Here is a 23,558-nt window from a genome sequence, read left to right on the forward strand (position 1 = left end):
TCTTATTTCAAAACTTCTGCATGTCTAGCTTATGTCAGACAGACCATAAGACCATAAAATTATGTAAATACCAGGGGCGAATATTCCGGGTGTGCAGTGCTCATCCACAAAATATCAGTATCACCGATATTATATTTTTGCATTTATTCCCGTTAAAGTTTCCCCTAACTGTTCGCAGACTTGGCGTGATTCCTAAAATTAAACACAATATACTAATGCTTCATTGCCCTCTTCATGAGGATAATGAAGCATTAGTGCTTCATGAAAATGGCATTTTTCGACACGTAAACATTGCATCACATTCGCATTAAGAGTCCAGGTGTGCTTTCAAAATGCATACACCTTTGAGTCCTTTAAAAAGATGTAAAGAGGGCACAGCAGGTCAAATTCTTAGTGTTTTAGTAATTTTAAACCATTCAGAAGGAGAGGCTGGGTGAGCTCACCCATCACCTAGCGGCTGTGATTGATTATTGTGTCAACCAATCCAATTGAACATTATCAGTTGTCATGAGTTGAGCACTTTCTGTATCAGATGGTTGTATTACAAACAGCTGTTACACGTTTTCTGGAACTGAAAATTTGTAAGTGGATGTTAGGAGAAAACACATAAATGTTTCTCTTGCTTGTGCAGTATAGCATCTGTTGAGGTTGGAAATTTTTTTTTAATGGTATAGAGACATTTTTATTCTAGTCTTCAGAAACAACAGACAGTAAAAAATATCTATTCCTGAATAAAAATGAATATTCAGTGTATTATAAGACATTGTTGATCTACAAAAAAATACCAGCATATGTGAGATTGATAAGACAGATGAACTGCTGATACTAAAAAAAAACACATGAATGTAGGATTCCGATAATGATCGGATGTTATGCACACTAAGTCTCAGTAAACAAAAGAAAATTCTTGGAAAACTGAGCGAAATATACACAAACCAGAGAAATACACATAACATGGGCAACAAATTTTACGAAATGATTTGCTGCTGCTCCAAACCATATTTATTCCTGCGATACTCACTGTCTCCTCGTACATTATTTTTTTAATTATGCCATCACAAATTCACTTATTCATGTCTAGACTTTATAGGATCGTGCTATTCGCTCTACCCAGCAACTTATAGGACACACACATATCACAAATGTCAATTATTAATAATTCGTTTACCATTAATGAAAGTATTTCTACTAATACTTATTCCTTCTTTTCATTTCCTATTCTCACATGTCTTATAAATGATGGTTCTCATATTTTCATCTTTGAGTATTTCAAAAACAAACAAACAGATTGTTCCCCCACTCTACGCAGAAGTATTCAAAGTTATCCTACAATTAATTGCATTGGACCAATTAAGATGAGCACCAATAGGCTATCCACTTTCAAAACTATCATACATTGATAAAAATGCAATCATATGGTCATGTGCATCTGCAGAGGGGTAAACGGTGCACTCTCCCCCCAGGATCAAGTAAAAAATTCCACAAATTATAATTGTAAAAGTGATTGAGATATGTAACCTTACACCCTCGACCATGGGACGCTTTTTCTGTCTTAAAATTTTATTATGGGTTGGCTTGTTTCGGCCCATGGCAGGGTAGCCATAGAACATGTGTTTCATTGCAGCAATAAAGCTGCATGTTCCTATTTTTGATTTGTGAAAAAAATGTTCATTACTGTTGTAAACAGTGACTAGTGAGTCACCGAGTGAAGTGTGAATTGTAAATTTATAATGAAACAAATTTAAACAGAAAAATACATTTTTAAAAAGGTAAATGTATAATTGAATATTATTTTACTTGTTGGTTTTTATGATTTTTTTGCTTTTAAACAAATAATTTAATTTAGGATTTTCAGATTAATTAATTGGTTGATTTTTAATAAAAATATGCCAGTCAATTTTTTTTTTATATGAAATTTTGCTAAAAACTATATTAATTCTGAATACTTTTTTCCCCAAGAATTAAAGATCATTAAAATTGATATAAAATGAAAATAATGTATTTATAGTTTACATTGACAAATAATTACATTAAAAAAGCTAAAAGATGTTTATTGATGTAATTATTTAATTACATCAATAATTATAAAAATTTATTGATTTAATTATTTGTCTCCAAGCTTTGCATGAAAAAAGTTGGGACATATCTTATTATATTAACAATCCAAGTCCTTGTGCACTGTGTTGTAAAATTTTACTATTAAATATATCTAACAAATCGTTCAATCCAGCAAAATATATGGCAATCCTTACTTTCAAATATAACAGCTGTTAATTACAGACCAAGGTTGTAACTCAGACCACAAGCCTGACCAAGTTCCTTTTCTACCAAAGGTCTTTGATCCAGCTTCCAGTCTTATCTCCTTTGCCATCACAAATGGTACTAAATGTTTTTATTAACCTCTGATTTTTATGCCTCCTTTTCATGGTTTGATTACTGCCATCCCACCAATCCCCAACACCAACCACAATCTGTTTTGGTTCTTCAAGAAGTGTGCCAAAGAAGTTAAAAGGCTAAAATTAACAAAAATTCTAAACTAACTTTTAAAAAAGTGGTAACTTTCAGAAAACTTGCCATCTACTCCAAAGGCAGTAACCTTTCTTGTTCCTCACCAATAGTACTGAGCACACAACTTTTTACCTTTTCACACTACCCAGATGAAATGAGTATAATGTATATAAAGTTATTAGAAATATATATATATATGTTTTCCTAATAACTTTTTTTCTACTCCAAGAAGTCACAACTGCTATCTTAATTGATCAAACAAATCTAATAATTGTTCAGTAATATTAGAAATATGAACAAAATGGCAGAATACAAGTATGTTTTATTTGCTATATTAAACTATCATGGGCCTATGAATATATCAATATTTTCCTTCATGTTATATAAATGTAGTATGCACAATATAAATTATGAATTTATTATTAAAAAATAATATAATGGATTCAAAGTATCAAGGTTAGTGTGAATTCTGTGTGAATAAAACATACATACCTGTGATTTGACCCTATCTTTATAATCTTGTACCTATATAGAAATAAATTATACAAAGCTCACTTTTCTAAGTTTTTGTTCAAAATGTTATTTTCTACACTGAAAATCAAATAAAAACAAGAATTGATCTTAGAATTTCACTCCCAACTATTATTATAGATAGGTATGTCAGAAAATACTTTTTTATATCAACCTCAATAACACATGACTGCAAAACTAACAACACATAGGTGCTATGTATGTGCATACATGCAAGAGGTTAAGGGAGGAAAGCAGGAATAAGTTTTTCCTGAAAATCAAGAAGGATGTAGTCTTTATTGAAAAATATAGACTGAGGAATGCATCTAATTTTGCAGTTAATTAACTAAAAGAACAAAATATATTTATTTGCCTCCAAATATGATGCTGGTTTTATACCTAGTTGTATTTATTTTGTTCCCTTGGTGTTCTGGATTAAACCACAGAATTACAGATGAACAACTGCCAACACTTAAGCTTATCTACAGAACACCATGAGGAAGCTGCTCCAAAAGAACAGCAATAGAAGGAATGAAAAGAGGAAAACAATTTGGTTAAGCAGATTTCAAACTGAACTAAGCTGATGCAGACCAGTGGCTACTTGTATTTTTAGCCTTACAAAGTGAAAGCGCAATGGTAACCAGACCAGTGTTTATTACAATTAGCATCATAATACAGAATGTACAAGCATTATTTTCTAACCTAAAATCCTTGGTTTTGACTTGATCCAGCAATGTACAAGCTTTTGAATGCCTGTAGGAATTTTTTTTTTTTTCAACTTGCCAGCCAAGCAATATATATGTTGCTTTCAGCTTTTGATTGCTCAACAAAAAACAGTGGCACAGACAGGTGACAGTGGGCTTTACAGGGAGGAAAGCTAATTTGTGCGAGTACAAACACTACAAGGATAGGTGATGTCATGCAACACCACCTTTGTGACAGCAGTCTCCATTTACTTTGAACCATATTATTTATAATGTATCTCCATGTAAAATAACATGATTTCCAACTTACCCTCAAACAGATGCACTAAATGTTATCTTCAACGTGAGAATCATGAGGAGACGGTATTTAAGATACTGGTTATGGGAAATCTTGAATCATTTGAGTGCTACAGGGTTTATCACTGAAAGTAATATCTTACTGGTTCAGGATATGAGAGTATACAGGGGATTTGAGAAAGGAAATGATTACTTACTTTTGTGCAAGAACAAAATGATTATCATATCGAAAATACAATTATTTAAGAAATTGTTAAAAATTAAAGTTGAACAACATTTACAGATGAACTATAGACTTAAATAAATATCCTTCAAGAAAAAATTACAGTTTGAAAATAAGTACTAAACCCTTCAACTAAGAAGGCAGGTGAAACTATCAGCAATGATAGAAAAATTAGGATTCCATTGTATTTAAATGAGTTAAGCAGATGAAGAAGACAATTCCTAGCACGTCAAGAGGACAGATATCCAAAAGACTACAGAGAAAAGCATAAGAGCTCTATGTGTATGAAAAGTAAAGTCATGGGAAGATGGTACAGGAAGGTGGCTTGATGAAAAAATGAGATACGAGACAAGGATGCACCATCTACATAGATCTCATTTTGAAATAAAGTGGCATTAAAATTGATATCAGAATTTGAGATTTCAAACTTAGCTCTTCACTTCATGCAGATGTACTCAAAGACTAGAGAATAAAAGAGTACCGAGAAAAATTAAGGTAGTGAGCAGATGACAATTAATAGTAGAATCACATTAAAAATAGAGATTTTAAGAAGGAACTTTAACACTGTTAGCAACGATGTGTGCGATCTGTCTAAAAAGTCAGTGATAAACGAGATCACCTGAGTATTAGAGAAGAAAATGTGTTTTCTATATTTTAGACATTCCTCTCCCCCATTAAGGCCATATACTAACAAGAATACAGGATGGATAATTCTAGTCAAGTTATGCACCTCCCACAACAAGTTTGACTGCATGGAGGTTCTACAAGTATCTCAATTTCCTACAACAATAATTCTTCCATTTAATAATACCTTTATAAGTCTTATGTGGGATGACAAAGATAGTTGGCTGATTTCTAAACTAATTTCATGAACCATTTTAAAACAAACTGTTTTTAAGAGTTAGCTGCAAACATAGTTAAATTAGCCTTAAGAGGTCAGTGTTAGTTCATAGTACAATCAATAAATCTTTTATTATTATTATTATTATTATGCGACACCTCCAAGCAGTCACAAGGATCATCGAGGGAGGGCACCTACAACTGTCTTCACCATAATTACCAACCATACTGAAACGGCAATGCTATCTACTGCCCACCGACACTAGTGTTTTTTTTTTTTTTTTTTTTTTTTTGTAAATTGCATGTGTTCTCAAGACACACACACACACAGATACAGCCAGGAATACTTCGAGGCATAGGGGTGACCATTCTATCCTCGTATTTCAGTTATGAAATCCAAGTATGCTTGGAGGGTTGTGGGCCTTAAAAGGCCTGTTAAAGCCATTGAGATAGATTTGTCCTGAAGGCGAGTTTGTGTGAAAAACCAGTTTCTGGGAGAGAAAAAATCTGCTACCTCCATATGAGATCAACTAACTCGCCTTCAACTGAAAACGTCCATATAAAGATTCCTCTTGCCACGATGAGAATTGAACTCGGGCCTTTTCCAATCAATGAGCACAACATACCATTGTTCTTCCTACTGCACTAACTGCACTATGAAGGAACTTAATCTTGTTAATTAGAATCTGTTATTTTGCTGAACAGCAAGAGGAAAATAAAGAGGGCCAACTTAGACCAAACTATCTATAAAATTTATAATACGACACTTATTCCAAATACTTCCCTAAAACAGATAAATACTAAAAACTTTTTCAAGTTATCTATTCCTCTCTCTCTCTCTCTGTGTATTTAAGTTTAAATTAAACAGAATATTCAAAACAGTAAATATTCCCTGTGCAGCATCAATTCTCTCTGCAAGCATTTTCTTCTCTTCTCAATAAGTGATCCAAAATGGATTCGTTTATCATTTATTTTGCCCTCTTGATTATAATTATCTGCAATTTTTCAAGAAGTTTAGAATTCAAAAGGCAAGTATCACCTTCATTGGGTCTACAAAAATGTGCATAAAATGAACTTAGTAGTAAAAATCTGAAAGCGATACAATTTAAAACATATACTGTTTAAATAAATCTTGAGTGATTAAAGCACTTACATAACCTAATGACTAGCCATTAGATTATATATGTGTAAAAATCAAAAATCTTTAGGACGAAGGAATGAATGACAACCAAATATAAGTTTGCAAGAGAAAAAATTCATATATTCAAGCTCCTTGGAATGTTCGGCAACAGTCTGGCAATTAGAACCTTACAAGCAAGAACTTTCTCACATCATCACAGGAATGCTTTACAGGGTAGCTATCATACATGGGATTTTTATTACCAAAAATGGTAGTTTAATATCATTCCTATAAATTAGTTAAACTAATGCACAATATTAAAATGATGGTTCTTTGATGGTTTTCTTTAAAAATTGATTATTATGTAACATATGTTTCAAAAGAAAAAAAAAAGCAGGAGTCTGAGTCAGGTCAGAGAAAAAAAAAATGCTGGTCTAACAAAAACTGAGAAGAAATTGGTAGTCAAACTAAACATGAATCTCATGCAAGATGAAAACTAAAATATCAGTTAAATAATCAGCAGTTACAGGATCACTGATATTTACTTCAATACTAATGACTACCATAAGATATTACCTTAAACAATTTTACATCATTTCTTTGTGAAAGCTATTTTCTACAGCTTTTATTTCATACCTATGAAATATCATCCTTCATGTAATTTAGTATATCTTTAAAAATATATTCATTTTTTTCACTAATTCTGATGATTTATTTTCTGCAAAGAGCTTTAAATACAGTTATAAGCCAGGAAAATTCTTAATATCAAGAATGTTTAAATGAGATCAAAGAAATGTTAATCAAAATTTCAGGAGCTGCTGAGTGCACCATTTAGTATAGTAAATATTCCTCAGGAATTTGAAGAACATTGCAGTGCACCTCTAGTTCAGCCAGTCAATTATGCCCTTTGAATCTTAGGACACTCAAGGATAAGAAGATTTATCAGGACTTTAACTGAAGATGAGTTAGTCAGTTTGCTATAGGGGCAAAAGGTTTCCTCCTCACTAAAACTTATTTTTCATCCTGGAAACAGGGAAAATGGCCAGAGAATACACAACTGATAGCCATAATACATTACACAGGTAGGATTAACCGCTTTAGAGAATATTCATTAAGATTCCAAGAAACCAAGATACTTGATCGTGAAAGGCATTCAAATTAACATGCAGGGGAAATAAGATTAAGAGATAGTCTGCTTTGTTATCTGGCAATGCAATGTGATAAGTAAAACGTGGAAATGGAAAGGATAAGTGAGTAAGAGGATCATTCATCGAATTGCTTTCTGAAACATTGGAAAAGACAGTTTTCCAGTTACTGCTTGGAAGGATGTCCAAAACTATGAAATAATCCTAAAAGAGTGCTCCAAAATAAGTCAACTGGCTAACTGTTAACTTATTGCATTTAAATAAAATAACAGTAATTTTGTGAAATTTAATGGAAGAAAAAGGAATGCAATGAAAAAGTGCTAAATATAAACAGGTGCTGCAACTTACAATTTGAAACCTAACAGTCAAGTCTTGAACACTGAGTCCTAGGCCTATTGGGACTTTTTTTTTTTTTAGCTCTATTTAAAAACATTGCTGTGCAGTATTTCTATAGAATATCCAAATATTATTTTTTGTCTTTTAGTTAGCATCTTTGACAATTAATTGGAACAAAAATTTTAGTTATACATGTGTGGTATGGGCTCCAGAAATGGATTGCAAGAAATCAAGATTTTTGAAAAAATAAAAAGTTAATTTTTTTTATATTAGTTTCTACTTATATTTACTTCCTTAGTGTTCAAAATTCAACAAATTCAGTCAAAATATTGCTTAGATGTTACATAAATAATGAAAATTATAAAATTTATGTGTGTTATTATTATGATGAAAATATTTTACATAAGGGAATTATTTACTATTGGCCACAAAAGTCGGTGGTAAATTATTGAATTAGGCAATTAGTTTTTGAAATGTTCGCGATCATGATTCTCTGGATGGCCTCAAATTTGGTCACCCCCCCCCCCCCTCGTTTGAAGTTCTGCATCACTGTCGCTTGACTCTGAGCTCACATTTGTGGGAGATCTGCTTCCTCTTGTTCTGGATCATGTCTGCCCAATCATCTAATTCAGATCCTTCGTTATCAAGTATTTGTTCTAATTTGCATTCACTCAAGACCATTTTACATCCCTGCTTTGGGCACTACTGGTCTGTCCATGGTGACAGAAATTCAAACTGATTTCTCAGGTGTCACAAGAAGAGAGTTGTGAATCCCTTATATTGTTTAGATTGGAGAAGCCAGTTATAAAGACACAATGTAATATAAACATGAACATGTGCGATCGTACGTAACACAGCCAATGGGAAGGCGTTACGATATACTAATATAAATTCCTCTTATTGATGAAAGTCAACCATCCTCATAGATAATGAAGCTGAAGGTTCAAATTTAACTACAGTACAGTCTGATAATGAATTTCAAGCATATATTATTTTCAGAATTTTTAATTTAGCAATGTAAATATACATCAATGGGATTCTGTGGTCACATGTGATCGATGTATGTTTACATTGATAGGACACAAAGTGTTAAACTTAAAAAACTAGGAGAAAAAAATTCCTAGCAATTATCCACACTATCCAGCCAATGGATATGAAACATTTCCAAACAGTACCAAAGTTTGGTACACTTTGTTAATATCAAAGAAATGGAAATATTTTAGCATTTTAAGCATCAGTGAACATAAATTAGATGTACTTGCAAACAGTTGGTCATTTCTAATATAATTCTGCCATATCTAAACAGAGGCACTGACCAATTTTAATAGAATTACTAAATACCAAATTTCGCTGATTGGTTTGGTTTATAGTTTATTTGGCACAAAAACTACAAAGGTCATACTGTGCCATACTAAAGGTTACAACATTAGAATTTACAGAAAATTTTGAAACAATATGTCTGTACAAGAATTTAGTTTCACAAAGCAGCATCTCTAGGTAAACAGAACTGCTGCAGAGGGCACAGCAACACACAAGGTCAGAGGTTATTACAGTAGTGCAAAAATAGTCAATAATATCAGTTAATAAATAATATATGAAATACATAATATATGAAACACTAAGGAATGCAGTATCTACATATATGTAGAATTATAATAGATGCCTTTATAGCAGTACAAAAATAGGCAAAAAGGGATTATTATATAATATGCATGGATGAAAATTAAATTTAGCAATGCAGTAGAAACAGAATTTAGAATACATATAAACAGAATTACTAGAAAGTACACAAATAGGTAAGATATCCTATAGCACTACATGATTATTCGAAAAATAAAGTAGTAAATAAGATGCATACACAAAATGTATGTTAAGTGATGCAGTATCTACATATAAACAAAATTACTGCAGAGGTTTCAGCAGTACATAAATGTATAACTATAGGTTAACATATGTATATACAAAACAAGTCAAAGAAAGCAGTGTCTACATCTAGTAAGATTACAACAAACATTATTATACTAATACTTAAAGAGTCAGAAAGGAAGTATTATACAGCATTGATGCATAAAATTTAAGTTTAGCATTATGGTATTTGCATATTAACAAAATTACAGCAGGGTGATACAAATATACAAGATCAAGGCCCGTAATAATACATAATTGGTCAGATTTAGCCTAATGAATAATATATATGTATAAAAGTTAAGTTAAACAAAAAAAAAGCATTTACATCTAAACAGATTTATGGTCAAATGTGTTTATACAAATTAATTCTTTCTAAAAAATTAAAAACCTCGTGCAATTTGCCTGAGTCTGCTAGCATTTCCCTGCGTGTATATGGCTTGGTTAGATAGGTGAAAATTTCATTCCTCACTTGTGTAAATTTTTGACAATCTACCAGACTATGATGAATAGTGAGATGTTTGTTGCATTTTTCACATATGGGAGAGTCATCAGCTCTCAGTAAATGAGAATGCATAAGGTGACTGTGACCTGCGCAGAGCCTAGCAAGGACAACCTCCTCCCTTCTCTTTGTACGTTGAGTAGAATGCCAGTGTTTAATTTCAGGTTTAATGTTATATAATTTGTTTGTTGATGTTTCTTGCCATGTTAACTCCCATTGAGCAATTAGCTTTGATCTTATAAGTTGTCTGCATATGGAACTGTCAAATAGTATGCAGAGAAGGTATGGGTTGATTTAGCAGCTGCATCTGCAGCCTCATTTCCTTTGATTCAGATGTGGCTGGGAATCCAGCAGAACTGAACATCGAAATTAAGGATTTTCATTTTGGGAAGCAGGTGTAGCACTTCATAAAGTACTGGGTGAGGATTATACATAGGAGAGGAGATAGCCTATAAAGAGCTCAATGAGTCTGTATAAATTATACACTTTTGGTAGCAGTTCTCTTTTATATGCATAAGTGCAAGCTGAATGGCATGTAACTCTGCTGTATAATTAATGCAGTCTAGTGGAATCTGATTTGAGATAATACAGTCAGGAAACTCAGCAGCACAGCCAACAGAGGTGTTAGTTCTTGAACCATCAGTATAGATGGGTAAGAAATCAGCATGTGCTGCTCTGTGTGCATTAAACAATTGTATGTAAATTTATGATGGGGTATAAGATTTCTGTAGCTGACAAAGTGAGAGGTTGCAGGATGGTGTGCAAACCTGCCATGGGGGAATGTTGTTATGTTTAGTGTAGCTAATGTTGCCAACATTTATACTAACAGCTTGTACAGTTTCTTTAATACACATACCAAAAGGATGTATAATTTGATGTGCATGATATTGAGCTTCCCATTACAGAGAGAAGATACTATTCCATGTAGAGTGATCTGGAAGAGATTTTATTTTCAGGGCGTAATTAAGAGATAACTGTTTCCGTCGAAGTGATAGAGCCAGTTCATTTGCTTCTACATAGAGCCTTGGAGTGGGTGAGGTGCGAAAGGCACCAGTAGCTATCCGTATACCCTGATGATGGATGGAATCCCACCATCGTAGGTTACTCTGTCTTTCCGAACCATAGACTTGGGACCCATAATCCAGCTTTGAACATATAAGTGCATGATAAAGATGGAGCAATGAAGCTCGATTAGCACCTAGTAGAGGATACAGTGTGAAGGAGGTTCAAAGTTCGTTTGCACTTTTCTCTTAGTTGACGAATGCGTGCTAGAAATGCGAGTTTTCTGTCAAAAACGAGTCCCAAGAACTTAGTTTCTGTAGTTAATGGAATAACAGTAGGTCCCATTCTTAGTTCAGGATCTGGGTGACGAGTGCGTTTTCGACAAGTGTACACAGACACTTTTTTCTGTTGAAAACCTAAACCCATTATTAAGAGCCCACAGAGACGTGATCAATTGCTTGCTGAAGTTGTCTTTCAATTACCCTCATGTTACGTGAGTGACAGTAAATTGTGAAGTCATCAATATATAGAGCATTGTCTACAGTGAGAAGAAGCTGTTCAATGATTGAGCTGATTTTAATAGCAAAAAGGGTTACACTTAAGACAGAGCCTTGGGGAACACCTTGTTCTTGAAGATATGGTCGAGATAGCGTACTTCCCACTCTGACTTGGAAAGTTCGCTTGAACAGAAAGTTTTTAATAAATATAGGGAGGTGTCCTTTGAGACCTAGGTTATAGAGGTCTTTTAATATGCCATACCTCCAGGTTGTGTCCTAAGCTTTTTCCATGTCAAAAAAAAAAAAAAAAAAAAAAAGATGTTCTTGCTTCAGAAATGCATCTCTTATACAAGATTCTAACCGAACTAAATGGTAAAGTTGATCGATGCCTACAGAAACCACATTGTGTACTGGAAAGAAGACTGTTGCTTTCTAAATACCAGAGAAGTCTGGTATTAACCATTTTCTCTAATATCTTACAAAGACATCTGGTCAGAGCAATTGGTCGATAATTATTTGCTTGTGTTGGATCTTTTCCTGGTTTTGGGATAGCAATGACAATTGACTTATGCCAAGAATTTGGAAACTCTTCCTCTGCAAGTATTCTATTGTATAATAAGAGAAGATGATCCATAGAAGATGATGATAATAGATGTTTTATCATTTCATAATGGATGTCATCAGGTCCTACAGCACTAGGGTGAGATTGTTGGAGAGCTATTTTTAGTTCCTCCTTGACAAATGGCTGATTATATGGCTGAAAAATTAAGCCTTGGTTTCTCTTGCTGCTCTTTCAGTATTAAAAATTCCAGAGAATATGAAGCTGTTGCTGAGATTTTAGCAAAAGTTTCCCCCAAAGTATCTGCAATATCTTTGGGATCAGCAAGAACACTTCCATTATAGTCTAAGGTGGACAAACGTGTACTATATCTGGCTTTCATTTTCCGGATTTTATCCCATACAATTTTTGGACTGGTCATTTGATTAATTGATGTAGTAAATTGGATCCATGATTGTTTTTGACTCTGAGGTCTTACAAAACGTGCTTAGACTAGAGCACACTTGAAAGTTATTAAATTTGATGTGGTGGGGTATCTATGAAATATGCTCCATGCTCTGTGTTGATCTTTTTTGGCTGCCTGACATTCTGGGTTCCACCAAGGCTTTGGATAGACTGGAAATTGAGATGATGTTTTTGGGATGAAGGTTGTTGCTGCCTGGACTGTGCATTCTGTTATATATTTTATAACAGAATGCACAGTCCAGTGCATTATATATAAAAAATATATGCTTGACTGATGGCATCAGCATTACATTTTGCAAGATGAGAGAAAGTGTTCCAGTCAGCCTGGTCCATTTTCCATATAGGTATCTGTGTGGGTGAACATGGTTCCTGTGAAGACATTGTACAAAGAACAGGAAAGTGATCACTTCTATATATATTCTCTTGAACGTCCCACATGAGCAGTGAAAGAATGAAAGGGGAACAGATTGCAAGATCAATTGCAGAATATGAGCGGGTAGGCATATGGAAGAAAGTATTGAATTTATTATTTAGAAGGGAAAGGTTATTATTATTATTATTATCAAGAATTTTTTAAATGATTCGACCTCGTCTATTAGTGTTGACACTACCCCCACAGAGTATTGTGACCGTTAAAGTCACCGATCAGAAGTATGGGTTCAGGCAGTTGCGAGATAAGGTTATCAAGATCAATTTCATTTAACTCAGCATTTGGTGGTAAATAAATTGAACATACTGTAATAAGGAATCCCACAGAGAAGCGAATCACTACCGCTTCCAGAGAAGTATTAAGTTGGACCTGATGGAAAGTAGTATGACTGCCCACTAGGAGAGCTACTCCTCCATGAGCAGGACCATCTCCAGTTCTATCCTTACGTACAACAATGAAATTCCTAAAGGTATGGTCCTCTGGGTCTTAAGTAAGTTTCCTGTAGACAGAAACAGAAAGGTTTGTGTTTCTGCAACAACATCTTGATATCATCAATATTCTGGCGGATCCCACGACAGTTCCATTATAAAAATTTTCATATTGTTTTGATTTTATTGACTTGTCTGGTTTTCGAGAGGTTGAGGGCTTACCTTTGTCAGATTTATGTTTATCCACTGTTTTAGGGAAGTATGGATGGCCAGTGTCCTTCTCTTCCTCTGGTAGAGTGTTCAAAACATCAAATGAGTTAGGGTCAGTTGGTATGCTTAGTTTGCTTTCAGTGAGTATCGAGGTATCCTTTTTTTCTGTGCGAGTGTCTGGTGGTTTATCTTTGAGTGAGGTCTCCACCATAATTTTTTTGACAGATGAGTTTCACTGAATGGGAGACCATTTTTGAATTTGTAGTCTCTGGAGTAAGGTCTTGTGATTAACGCGCTCAACAGAGAAGCACTTGCGATCGTAAAGTTCAGATATGGTGAAATTATCAAATGGTGGAATAGACATACATGTTTGAGTTGCTGTTGGCACTTTTTTAATTGTTACTTTTTCAGCATAAGAGGATCGTAGAACAGGTGCAATGGGCTAGCTTTCTTTTTGCATCCTGATATGTTTTGTTCTGTTTTTATTTTTTTGTATCTCCTTTTCATCTTTCCATTTCTGACATGCACAAGAGTATGCTGGATGATCTCCCTGACAGTTGACACATTTAGCTTTTTTTTTCACACCAAGATTTATTTTCATGTTCTTTACCACCACATCGAGCACAGGTAGTAGAACCACGACAGGCAGTTTGGGCATGTCCATATCTTTGACATTTAAAGCAGCATCTCAGAGGGTTAGGGATGTACATTCTAACAGGACAGCTAAGATACCCTGCTTTTACAGATGTCGGAGGCCTAGGTGTATCAAAAGTAAGGATGATGTTCTTGGTTGAGACCAGGCGATCATCCCTGCGTATCAGGATGTGCCTCACACCCATCATTCCTTGATCTTTAAGCTCTGAACATATCTCCTCATCAGGAACCTCAAGGAGATCCCATTTTGATATCACTCCTCTACTGGAACTGAGTGTTCTGTGAGGTGTTACTGCAATTTGTATTCCACCCATTGCTGTTGCTCTCAGTAGTTTCTCAGAATGTTGTTTGCACATTGTCTCCACGAGGATATCACCAGAACGCAATTTCTTGACATTTTTGGGAGGTCCTGCTAGTCCTTCTAAACCATTTTGGATAAAGAAGGGTGACATTTTCCCAATTGGTTTTTCACCTGTTGCATGAATGATCAAAAGGTTGGTACATTTTTGTTAGTATCCGATATCTTTTGTTTCTTACTTCTGTTTCCATATGCTGTGTCTATATTATCAGTATTAGGTTGGGACTTTGTTTGGGTCCCTGAAATATCCGAGGATGAAGAATTCATATTTAAGGAATTTTTAATTTGGCGCCAGAGCTCCACACCCACCATGGAGCCACACATGGATGCCCACTACCTGGCAAGCAAAGACTGCGCTCTGGAGTGGAACGACAGGGCTACCCTGGACGCTATACTGGCACTGTAGCAGGTCCAGGATCCCAACCCCGGACCATGGGGTGAGAGACTTACTGCAACACTGTTGACCCTTGCAGGCAAGCCCACTAGCCGAATGATCCTGGCAAGGCCATCCAGGACCACCTGTCTTGCCAAAGCAGGAACCAAAGTAGTGCAAGACTACCAGGATCCCCCTTTCTGGATGTCCACAGGTTGCACCACAAGGCAAACACGGCAGCAGGCCATTGGATTCCAGTGATGGTGGTCTAGAAAAAGGATAGTGAAAAAGACTCAGGAGAAGTAGAGTAAAGAATATGGGAAGAAAAGAAAAAGAATGAAAAGGGCCAGTACCATCACTGGGAGGTCCCCCTCCACCATGAACAGGTGCCCCACATGGAGGGGAAATTTCACTGAAGTCCATTCCAACCTGAGGCAAAGTTATTACTATAATTTCAAATTACTCTGTTACATCTAGCAAATTTAATGGTATCCAACTGAAAAAAAAAACTGTAATGATTTGATGAATTTTATTCTAAAAAGAGTTCGAACAGTATATAGAATCTTATTAAAAGAATAGATTTACATGAACTCTTTTGGCCAGAACAGATTTATGCATTATCTGAAACGGCTCATAAAATAGCATCTTGGGCTAACCAATTTTATGGTCAAGTCCCACTTGAATGGCACTTTACTGCAATACAAAAGCACGTGTTCAAAATGGTGCCACTGCATCTTGCATAGGTGAATTTCATTATATGTGCTTGTGGTTACATGTAAATTTAAATTTTAATTTAGAAAATTTTATACTGATTTTTCTTTTAATTTTGTTTGATTAATTCCTTTATAAATGATTTCATCAGATGCACAAGTTAATGGCAGATACTAGTCTAATTTCACCAGTATCTGCAATTTGTACATTATTGACAGAGCAAAAATCCTTCTCATTTCATAATTCAAACTTTCATTTGCCACTGCTTGGCTAAATGCATAAAAACAGTTGATTCTTTCATTTATTCTTTGTAAATATTCTATATTTAATACATATGTGCACAAAATTTTAAGTTCCAAATAAGTATAGTTAAGCATTTTTTTTCTTTTAAATTTAATCACATTTTCTATGTATTTATCCTTGTATACTTGAAACAGGAGACAAAAAGTCCCACTCACAAAAGGCTATTAAACTTTTCATGAGTGGGGATAAAATTTAAAAAAATACAATATTATTATTATGTGACACCTCCAGGGAGTCCAAAGACTCATCAAGGGAGGGCACTACTGCAACTCTGCCTGCACCACTCAATCCACAATATACAAATGAACTGCAACTACACCAACGCCATCTACTGTCCACCATCACTAGTATTTTCACAATCATAAACATCCATGTTCATGGTGGGATTCGAACCTGCAGCCTTTTGGGGGGAGAGCGGATACGCTAGCCACTTGGCCAACCAGGCTGGCTAAATAGTAAAAGAACAATTCTAGTTGCACTGATCTAGATACTGTGATCATTCCTGGATAAGCATAGTGCAAACAGGAGGAAAAAACATTATCAACTGGCAATTTTGAAGCCTTTTAAGACTTTTTCCTCTCTGAACTAAAAAAAATGTTTATAAGAGTGAGACAAGCTATTAATTATAAGAATGACTAACACAATACAATTATCAAATCCTTGAATGAGTTAGTCTCAAATGACTTTTGGTAGTGTACCATATAGTTATAATTTTGTTATCCAATCCAATTAGCCAATGAGAAAACTGCTCTACCACTGTGGTTGAATTATTCGGGGATTACTGTACTTGATCCCAAATTTTGACAAAAATGAAGTTGTTTTCCTGTAACTATCAGTGGATATAATATAGGAGTCATCCTATAGTAATTATAAGATGGTTACTATTTTAGGATCAGCTTCTATACATCACTTTGATACCTGTCACCCAATTTCTAAACTCATGTTAAAAGTTTATTTTGCATATCTGTCTTGCAAGTATATGCAATCTCATGAAATCTTAACAAATGACTTGACAAAAGCCAGGAGTATTATGACTTATCCATTCACCTTGTCCAACTCTGCTGTTAGTATTATAGAATAAGAGCAGACTGCTAAACAAACACCAATTTTTATCAAACCATACTATCCTCTATGGAGGATCCTAGAATTACAATTTGGATGAGATTCCTAACCTCTCCACTACCTTAATAACAGACCATTTATTATCTCTCTAGCATAGAGAATGAATGAATGACTTATAATTTGGTGCATTAGTCCTAGCTTCAAATTTGCATAATGGAGCAATCTTTCTCTCCTTTTGCTCATTAGGAATCATACATGCAGACACTCAACTTGAACAAGCACATCAGTTATCTAATGAACATACCCTTCAGCACCTATGCAAGTAATGTCTCATCTTGTCTGCTATATTTAAATCAAAGCTATAGCAAGAGCTTGATAACTCACCTACTTCTATTTTTTTTATTCAGTCCCCACCCCCCAGCATCTGGAGAGGCTAATTGAACAGCCCAAACTTCATATCTCACTAAAGGTGAACACATCAATTTCTAGCACATCTGACACTTTTCTACCATCAATATTCACTATTCATCTGTATTCATTTTTCATTTCTCTTGTTATAACAATAAAATTCTCTTGAATTTCTTTTGTCCTCTTTGCTCCATTACTATTTAATCTAATTCTGTCTTCCCAACCTCTATAGTCTTTACTCTCCTACCTGGCTATATACATATATTTTACTCCTGAGCCTCATTATCCAGAAAATTCTTTATGCAGCTCTTGCTTTAAATTTTTTATTCAGTCCTTTAATAGTGTAATAGAATCCAAATGTATATCTTGTGTTAACTAACATGAAACAGCCTCCTCAAACCACTGCCCATATTACCTGGAGACCGGCAAAAACTCATTAACAGTACAAGGCTCTGGCAAGAAAAGTGACCAGGATGGTAAGGAAGGCAAAATCAGATTACAAGAATCTAGGCCAAGCAGGCCAAAAGAAATTCCAAAGAGTTTTTTCATGACAAGTATGAGGAAGAATGACTATGGAAGATTAACCTTAATAAGTGCTGATGGTCGCAAGGTGACAGAAACAGATAAAACAGTTCTGTTACTAAGTGACCACTTTGCAAGGGTATATCATCCAAGTGAGGTTGCTGCTATAATATATGTAACATACACTAATATGGGAAAGAGGATGATGAATTAGAGGATTAGATGGGATATCAGCTTAGGTTTTGCAAGAATGTGCAAGGGCACTGGCAATGACTCTGACTAGGCTCTTTAATTTAAGTTTCAACTCTGGTAGAGTTCCGAGGAGGAGGGGTGGAAAGAGGGCAAAATGACTTGACAATTCCCTTGCATAAGGGAGGCTCTAAGATTGCAGTAGCAAATTATAGACCAATCAGTATCTCAGACATGGTGGTAAAAGTACTGGAAAAATTAGTCAAAAAGAAAATTCAAGAATGGGTGGATAAAAATATACTGTATGAGGTGCAACATGGCTATGTGAAGGGTCATTCATGCCTTAGTAATTTACTAACTTTTTATAACAGAGTAACAGTCGAGTCAGATAAAGCAAATGGCTACACGATTATTCTGTTCATTTTGAAAAGGCCTGGCAAAATACCACATGGAACTCTTGCAAATTAGAACAAATGGGGATGGATATGACACTGGTTATGTGGATAAGATGGTAACTGCTGGACAGATATCAAAAAGTCATATATGGAGAGCCAGAATCAACGTAAAAACAGGTGACTAGTGGTGTGCTGCAAGATTCAGTGATGGGACTACTGTTTAATTTATACACAAATAATATAGGAAATATCCTGAAAGAAAATATTCAGTTTTTTGCTGATGATGCAATATTAGGTATAGTAATAGTCAATCAGGGCAATATGAAAAGCTTGCAAAATTATTTAAACAGGTGGTCACAGTATGGGCAAAAGATAATGGGTGGCAGTTTAATATGGAGAAATATAAAAAAAATTATGCATTTTGGGATAAATACTGTAGATTATAAGCTGTGTACGACACTGATGAAACTGTACTCCAGGAAACAGATGAAGCTAGAGATTTAAGGACAGTGGTAGACAGAGTTCAAGTTTAAAGGATATATTGCTACAGTAGCTCAGATTACAGATTACTTGGCTATTGAAGAAGAACGCACTAACAAGTAGAGATAAGGAAGTTATTCCACTTTATAAGGCCTTGATAGGCCCACATCTAGATTGCTGTGCTCAGGTCTGGTCTCCTGGGTTTCTTGGGGATGACAAAACAGTGGAGAAAATTCAGAGGCAAGTGACCAAGATGATGAGTTGTCTGTGGATTGCTCCCAATAAGGATAGATTGAGGGTGTGTAGGTTGCAGAAGTCTGTTGATAGGAGAAAAAGAGGGGATACAATAGAAACATTTAAGTTGCTTAAAGGTTTTAAAGGATTGATGCAAGGAAATGTTTCAGCACTTGGCTATGGGGGGGGGGGGGGGGTTGCCAGAACAAGAGGCCATCCCTGGAAGTTGAATAAAGGTTGTGGGTAGTAGGGGTGTGAGGACTAGTATTTTTGCTTAGAGTTGTGAATGAGCAGAATGGGTTGACAGAGTCAGTGGTGAGTGCTCTGCCTGTTAATAGGTTCAAGCTATTATTACTTGACACCTCCAGAGAGTCAAAAGACTCATCGAGAGAGGGCACCTACAACCTGCTACACCAACTGCAACTACCATCAACTGCCCACAACCACAAACATCCATAACCACAGCAGGATTCGAATCCGCAGCCTTTTGGCTGGAGAGTGGATACACTAACCCACTCGGCCAACCAGGCTGGCATGGTTAGTGTGGTTATTAACAAAGAACTGCAAAAAATGTTACAATTACACTAAGTTCCAGTCTTAATAATAAAATACTTTAAAAATAATATCCCTCAATATGGAGTTAAATTTATATAAAATACAAAAATTCTGATTATCAGACCTACATACACAACTCATTATACTATAACTTAAATTAAACATTCACTATCTCAGCACTCACCACACTCATGCAATGCATTCCAATCACCTATCACTCTCCATGCAAAATACCTACTCATCCCACCCACAATCACACTCTTAATACAGCTTCCAGAAATGGCCTCTTGTCCTCCTCCTATCTCATTTTATGTAAAATGAAATTACATTAATCGGGTAATAATTCCCTCACTGTCTTAATACCCAACATTCCAGAGACCAGAAACCACCTCTGTGAATGGTATCTGGACCCTTTCCAATATCTCTTCATACTTTTGAAAACCAGGTGATTAAATCTGTGCACAATCCACTTTTTTTTTTTTTTATGTTGAGCCCATACACAGGAGGAATTTGTTTACATTTGATTTGAATGACTTTAAATTACATTCTTTGGGAAACTGTTCCACAGTGCAGCAGTTGCAGGGATGAAGAGGAAAAGAAACTTGTTCTGTTGAAAATTTATTCCTCACTTGGTTAGAGTATAATAAATTTAGCTTAATCCTTTATCCAAGTGTATCTGCAAGGAGATGCATTTTGCATTATGGGAGATACTGAGATAGGAGTGATGTTGGCTTGCACCACCTATGCAACGAGTTTCCCGGTGTTGTACCACCTTACCCCAGTCCTGAAGATACTTTCAGCCACAAACTTGTTTGCTCACACTTGGATAAAGGATTAAACTAAATTTATTATACTTGTTCTGTTTGTTTCTAGGATGCACAACATCGCTTCACAGTGTGAAGAGATGTTGTGCAGCAGCTGTACGTGTTCCAGTGAGTTTAGTACTGAGCAGAGGAATTATTGATGATATTTCCGATGAGCATTTCCCATGGAAATATTTGTAGAATATACGTACTGCAGAGACCATATGTCTGTGTGAAAGAGGGGGGAGGGAGTTGGTAAGGGATGGATCATTGATAAGTCTAAATGCTCTCCTCTGTATCGAGTCAAGCATTTTGGGCACCCCCCCCAACCCCATATGTGAGAGCAGCATTCAATAGTTGGGAGGATTTGTGACTTGTATAATGTTAATAGCTGTCCGGGGGTGAAGTAATATAGGGGATGGGCTGAATATAGGCCAATTTCCAGTTTGTGGGATAGATTCCAGTGGAGTAGGAAAGCATATATATAGGTGACATAGGATAGGGGTCAGTTCTGGAGCACAAACTTTCAGAACAATTGGGGGAATGCCATCTGGGCCAGGAGACTTCGTGTCTAATTTGGACAGCATTTTTCTGATCTCATTCTGGCAAAAGGATATGGGAGGGGGGGAATTGTATGTTGGGTGTCTGGAATGGTTGGGAGACATTTACCATTGTCAGTTATGCATGCATTTGAAGCAAAGTATGAGGCCAGAAGATTGGCTTTTTCTGTGGGTGATGATGATGCAGTAGAGCCATCAGGGTGTGATGCGGTGGGAATAGTGTTAGGCACAAATTACGGCCAATTGATTTGGCGAGAAACCAAAAGGTTCGGCTGCAGTTTGGACAGGCTGCTAGTTTCCTGCTTTTTGCTCTTTCGAACTCTGTTTTGGAAGTGTTGATTGTTTTTTTGTTTTTTTTTTGCATTTATTACGGGCTTCAGTGTAAACTTTGAAGGAGGATGGGGTTCTTGATTTCAGCCAGTTGTGGTATGTCTGGTGTTTCATCTCTACAGCCTTGCCACATCTTTTGGAGAACCAGGGTTTTGTTAGGGAATGGCAGTTCAGGGTGCCATGTGGAATGTATGTATTCATGCCGGTGAGGATTACTTTGGTAATAAGCTCGGTGCATATGTTTGGGTTGGAAGGCCAGAAGCAATAGTCCAACCATGGGAATGCGGCATAAAAGTTGCGGAGGCTGTCCCACTTGGCACTGTTATAGTGCCAAACTACTCTTGTGTGGGAGTGTCTGTGTAAACGTTGTTGCAACATGCTGGCAACAAAGTATTATAACAATGGATTATATAATTATATATCCTTACTTCTACATAACTGGCATAATTCTGCATTTTCCTTCACAATTTTCGGCCCCTGTCCATCATCCCAAGATCCCCATCTCCTCTAAGACATCTCTGCTAATTGTGTAGCTTGCATTCCATCTATTCTTCCCAAATTTTAAAATGCTAATTAACAATTCCACTCATTTGTTCATTCAGTGAGTCAGTCTAAGTTCTTTTGCAAAACTACAGAATCTGCTATGCTGCTCCATTCAAATCTCCCCTCCCCATTATCATTAACATACAAGTTAAATAACAACAGTCTGAAAACAGATCCTTGGAGCATATCACTAGTGCTTTCCTTTTCAGGTATATCATTTTCCTATACACATCTTGCTCATACCTATCAGACAACAATCTTTCAAGTCCAGCATGCTAATCAACTAATTATCAAATTCCATCCATTCCTGTTTAATTACCAGCTTGTCATGCAGCAATCTATAGAAGGCATTTACAAAATCTAAATATATGATCTTTTAGTAAATCCATTCTGTACAAAGAGAATTCCGATCAAGTCAATCAAGTTCCGAATCTTGGTTAACACTAACCACCACTCCATACACACATGCATATAAATCAAGTCAACACTAACCACCACTCCACTCACACACACATATATATATATAAATCAAGTCTTAATCTTTCACTTCCAAATTGAAGCAGAACTGTTTTGCCCAATCTAAGACTCATTAAAGTATAGGTCAATGCTATTGCTATCCTCCCCCAAGAACATTCCTATAAAACATGTGGTGATATATAATCAAGCACTACAGTGTTTACACACATCATGTTAATTAATTCCTCATATACCTCCTGCTCACTCACCAATGGCACCCCCCCCCCCATGCACTAATGCACCCAAGTTCTGCATGGTCACATTTATAAAGATGAAATGCCTTTAAGAACTGCTCATTTCATATCTTAACTATATTCTTTTCAGTGGTTATCATTATGCCTTTTTCACCAACCAATATCATCCTTCCGTAATCATTCCTCCACTGGCTACATATGGGGGGAAAAAAAAAAAAAAAAAAAAACTTCTTTTGCTCATACTAAAATTTTGATGCACTTACCAAGCAAATCACGTTTCTGTCTTTGTACTCCTCATGCAAATGATTACTGACACTGATCTTGTGATCCCACCTTCTTCCAGACAGCATGCCTTATCTCTTCATTCATCCATTTCGTACCCATCCTATTTAACCTCTTGGTCTTAGAATACATTAAGAATAAGAAGACATTGGACTCTGCAGACAGTTTCCAGGACCCCAAGGCAACATAATGATCTTCTTTTCCATCCAATTCCTCCATGCACAAACACAACAATGTGCAATCCAGTTTTTCAATATTATACAATCAAATACAAGATTAAAGAGATACAAAACTATACCTTATATGCAACTTTTGGAATTTTGCAACCATTTCTGGTAAAGAAGTGAACTACTTATTGTTATTTAAATTATAACTGATAAAGAAAACAGAAATAACAAAACAAGT

General features: G+C 35.6%; 1 protein-coding gene across 2 annotated transcripts in view; it reads right to left on the bottom strand.

The window, feature by feature from the left end:
- Positions 1-23,558, bottom strand: part of REG (proteasome regulator gamma) — a 146,419-nt gene that overhangs the window by 112,472 nt on the left and 10,389 nt on the right. For both annotated transcript variants that reach the window (XM_090402845.1, XM_090402846.1), the window contains exon 2: positions 3,001-3,033. In XM_090402845.1, the coding sequence (XP_090258971.1) occupies positions 3,001-3,033 (33 nt within the window). The remainder of the gene's footprint in view (positions 1-3,000; positions 3,034-23,558) is intronic.

This window comes from Typopeltis vanoorti, chromosome 13 (assembly GCF_054136105.1).
Source record: "Typopeltis vanoorti isolate ZY-2024b chromosome 13, IOZ_Tvanoo_1.0, whole genome shotgun sequence".
NCBI lineage: Eukaryota > Metazoa > Arthropoda > Arachnida > Uropygi > Thelyphonidae > Typopeltis > Typopeltis vanoorti.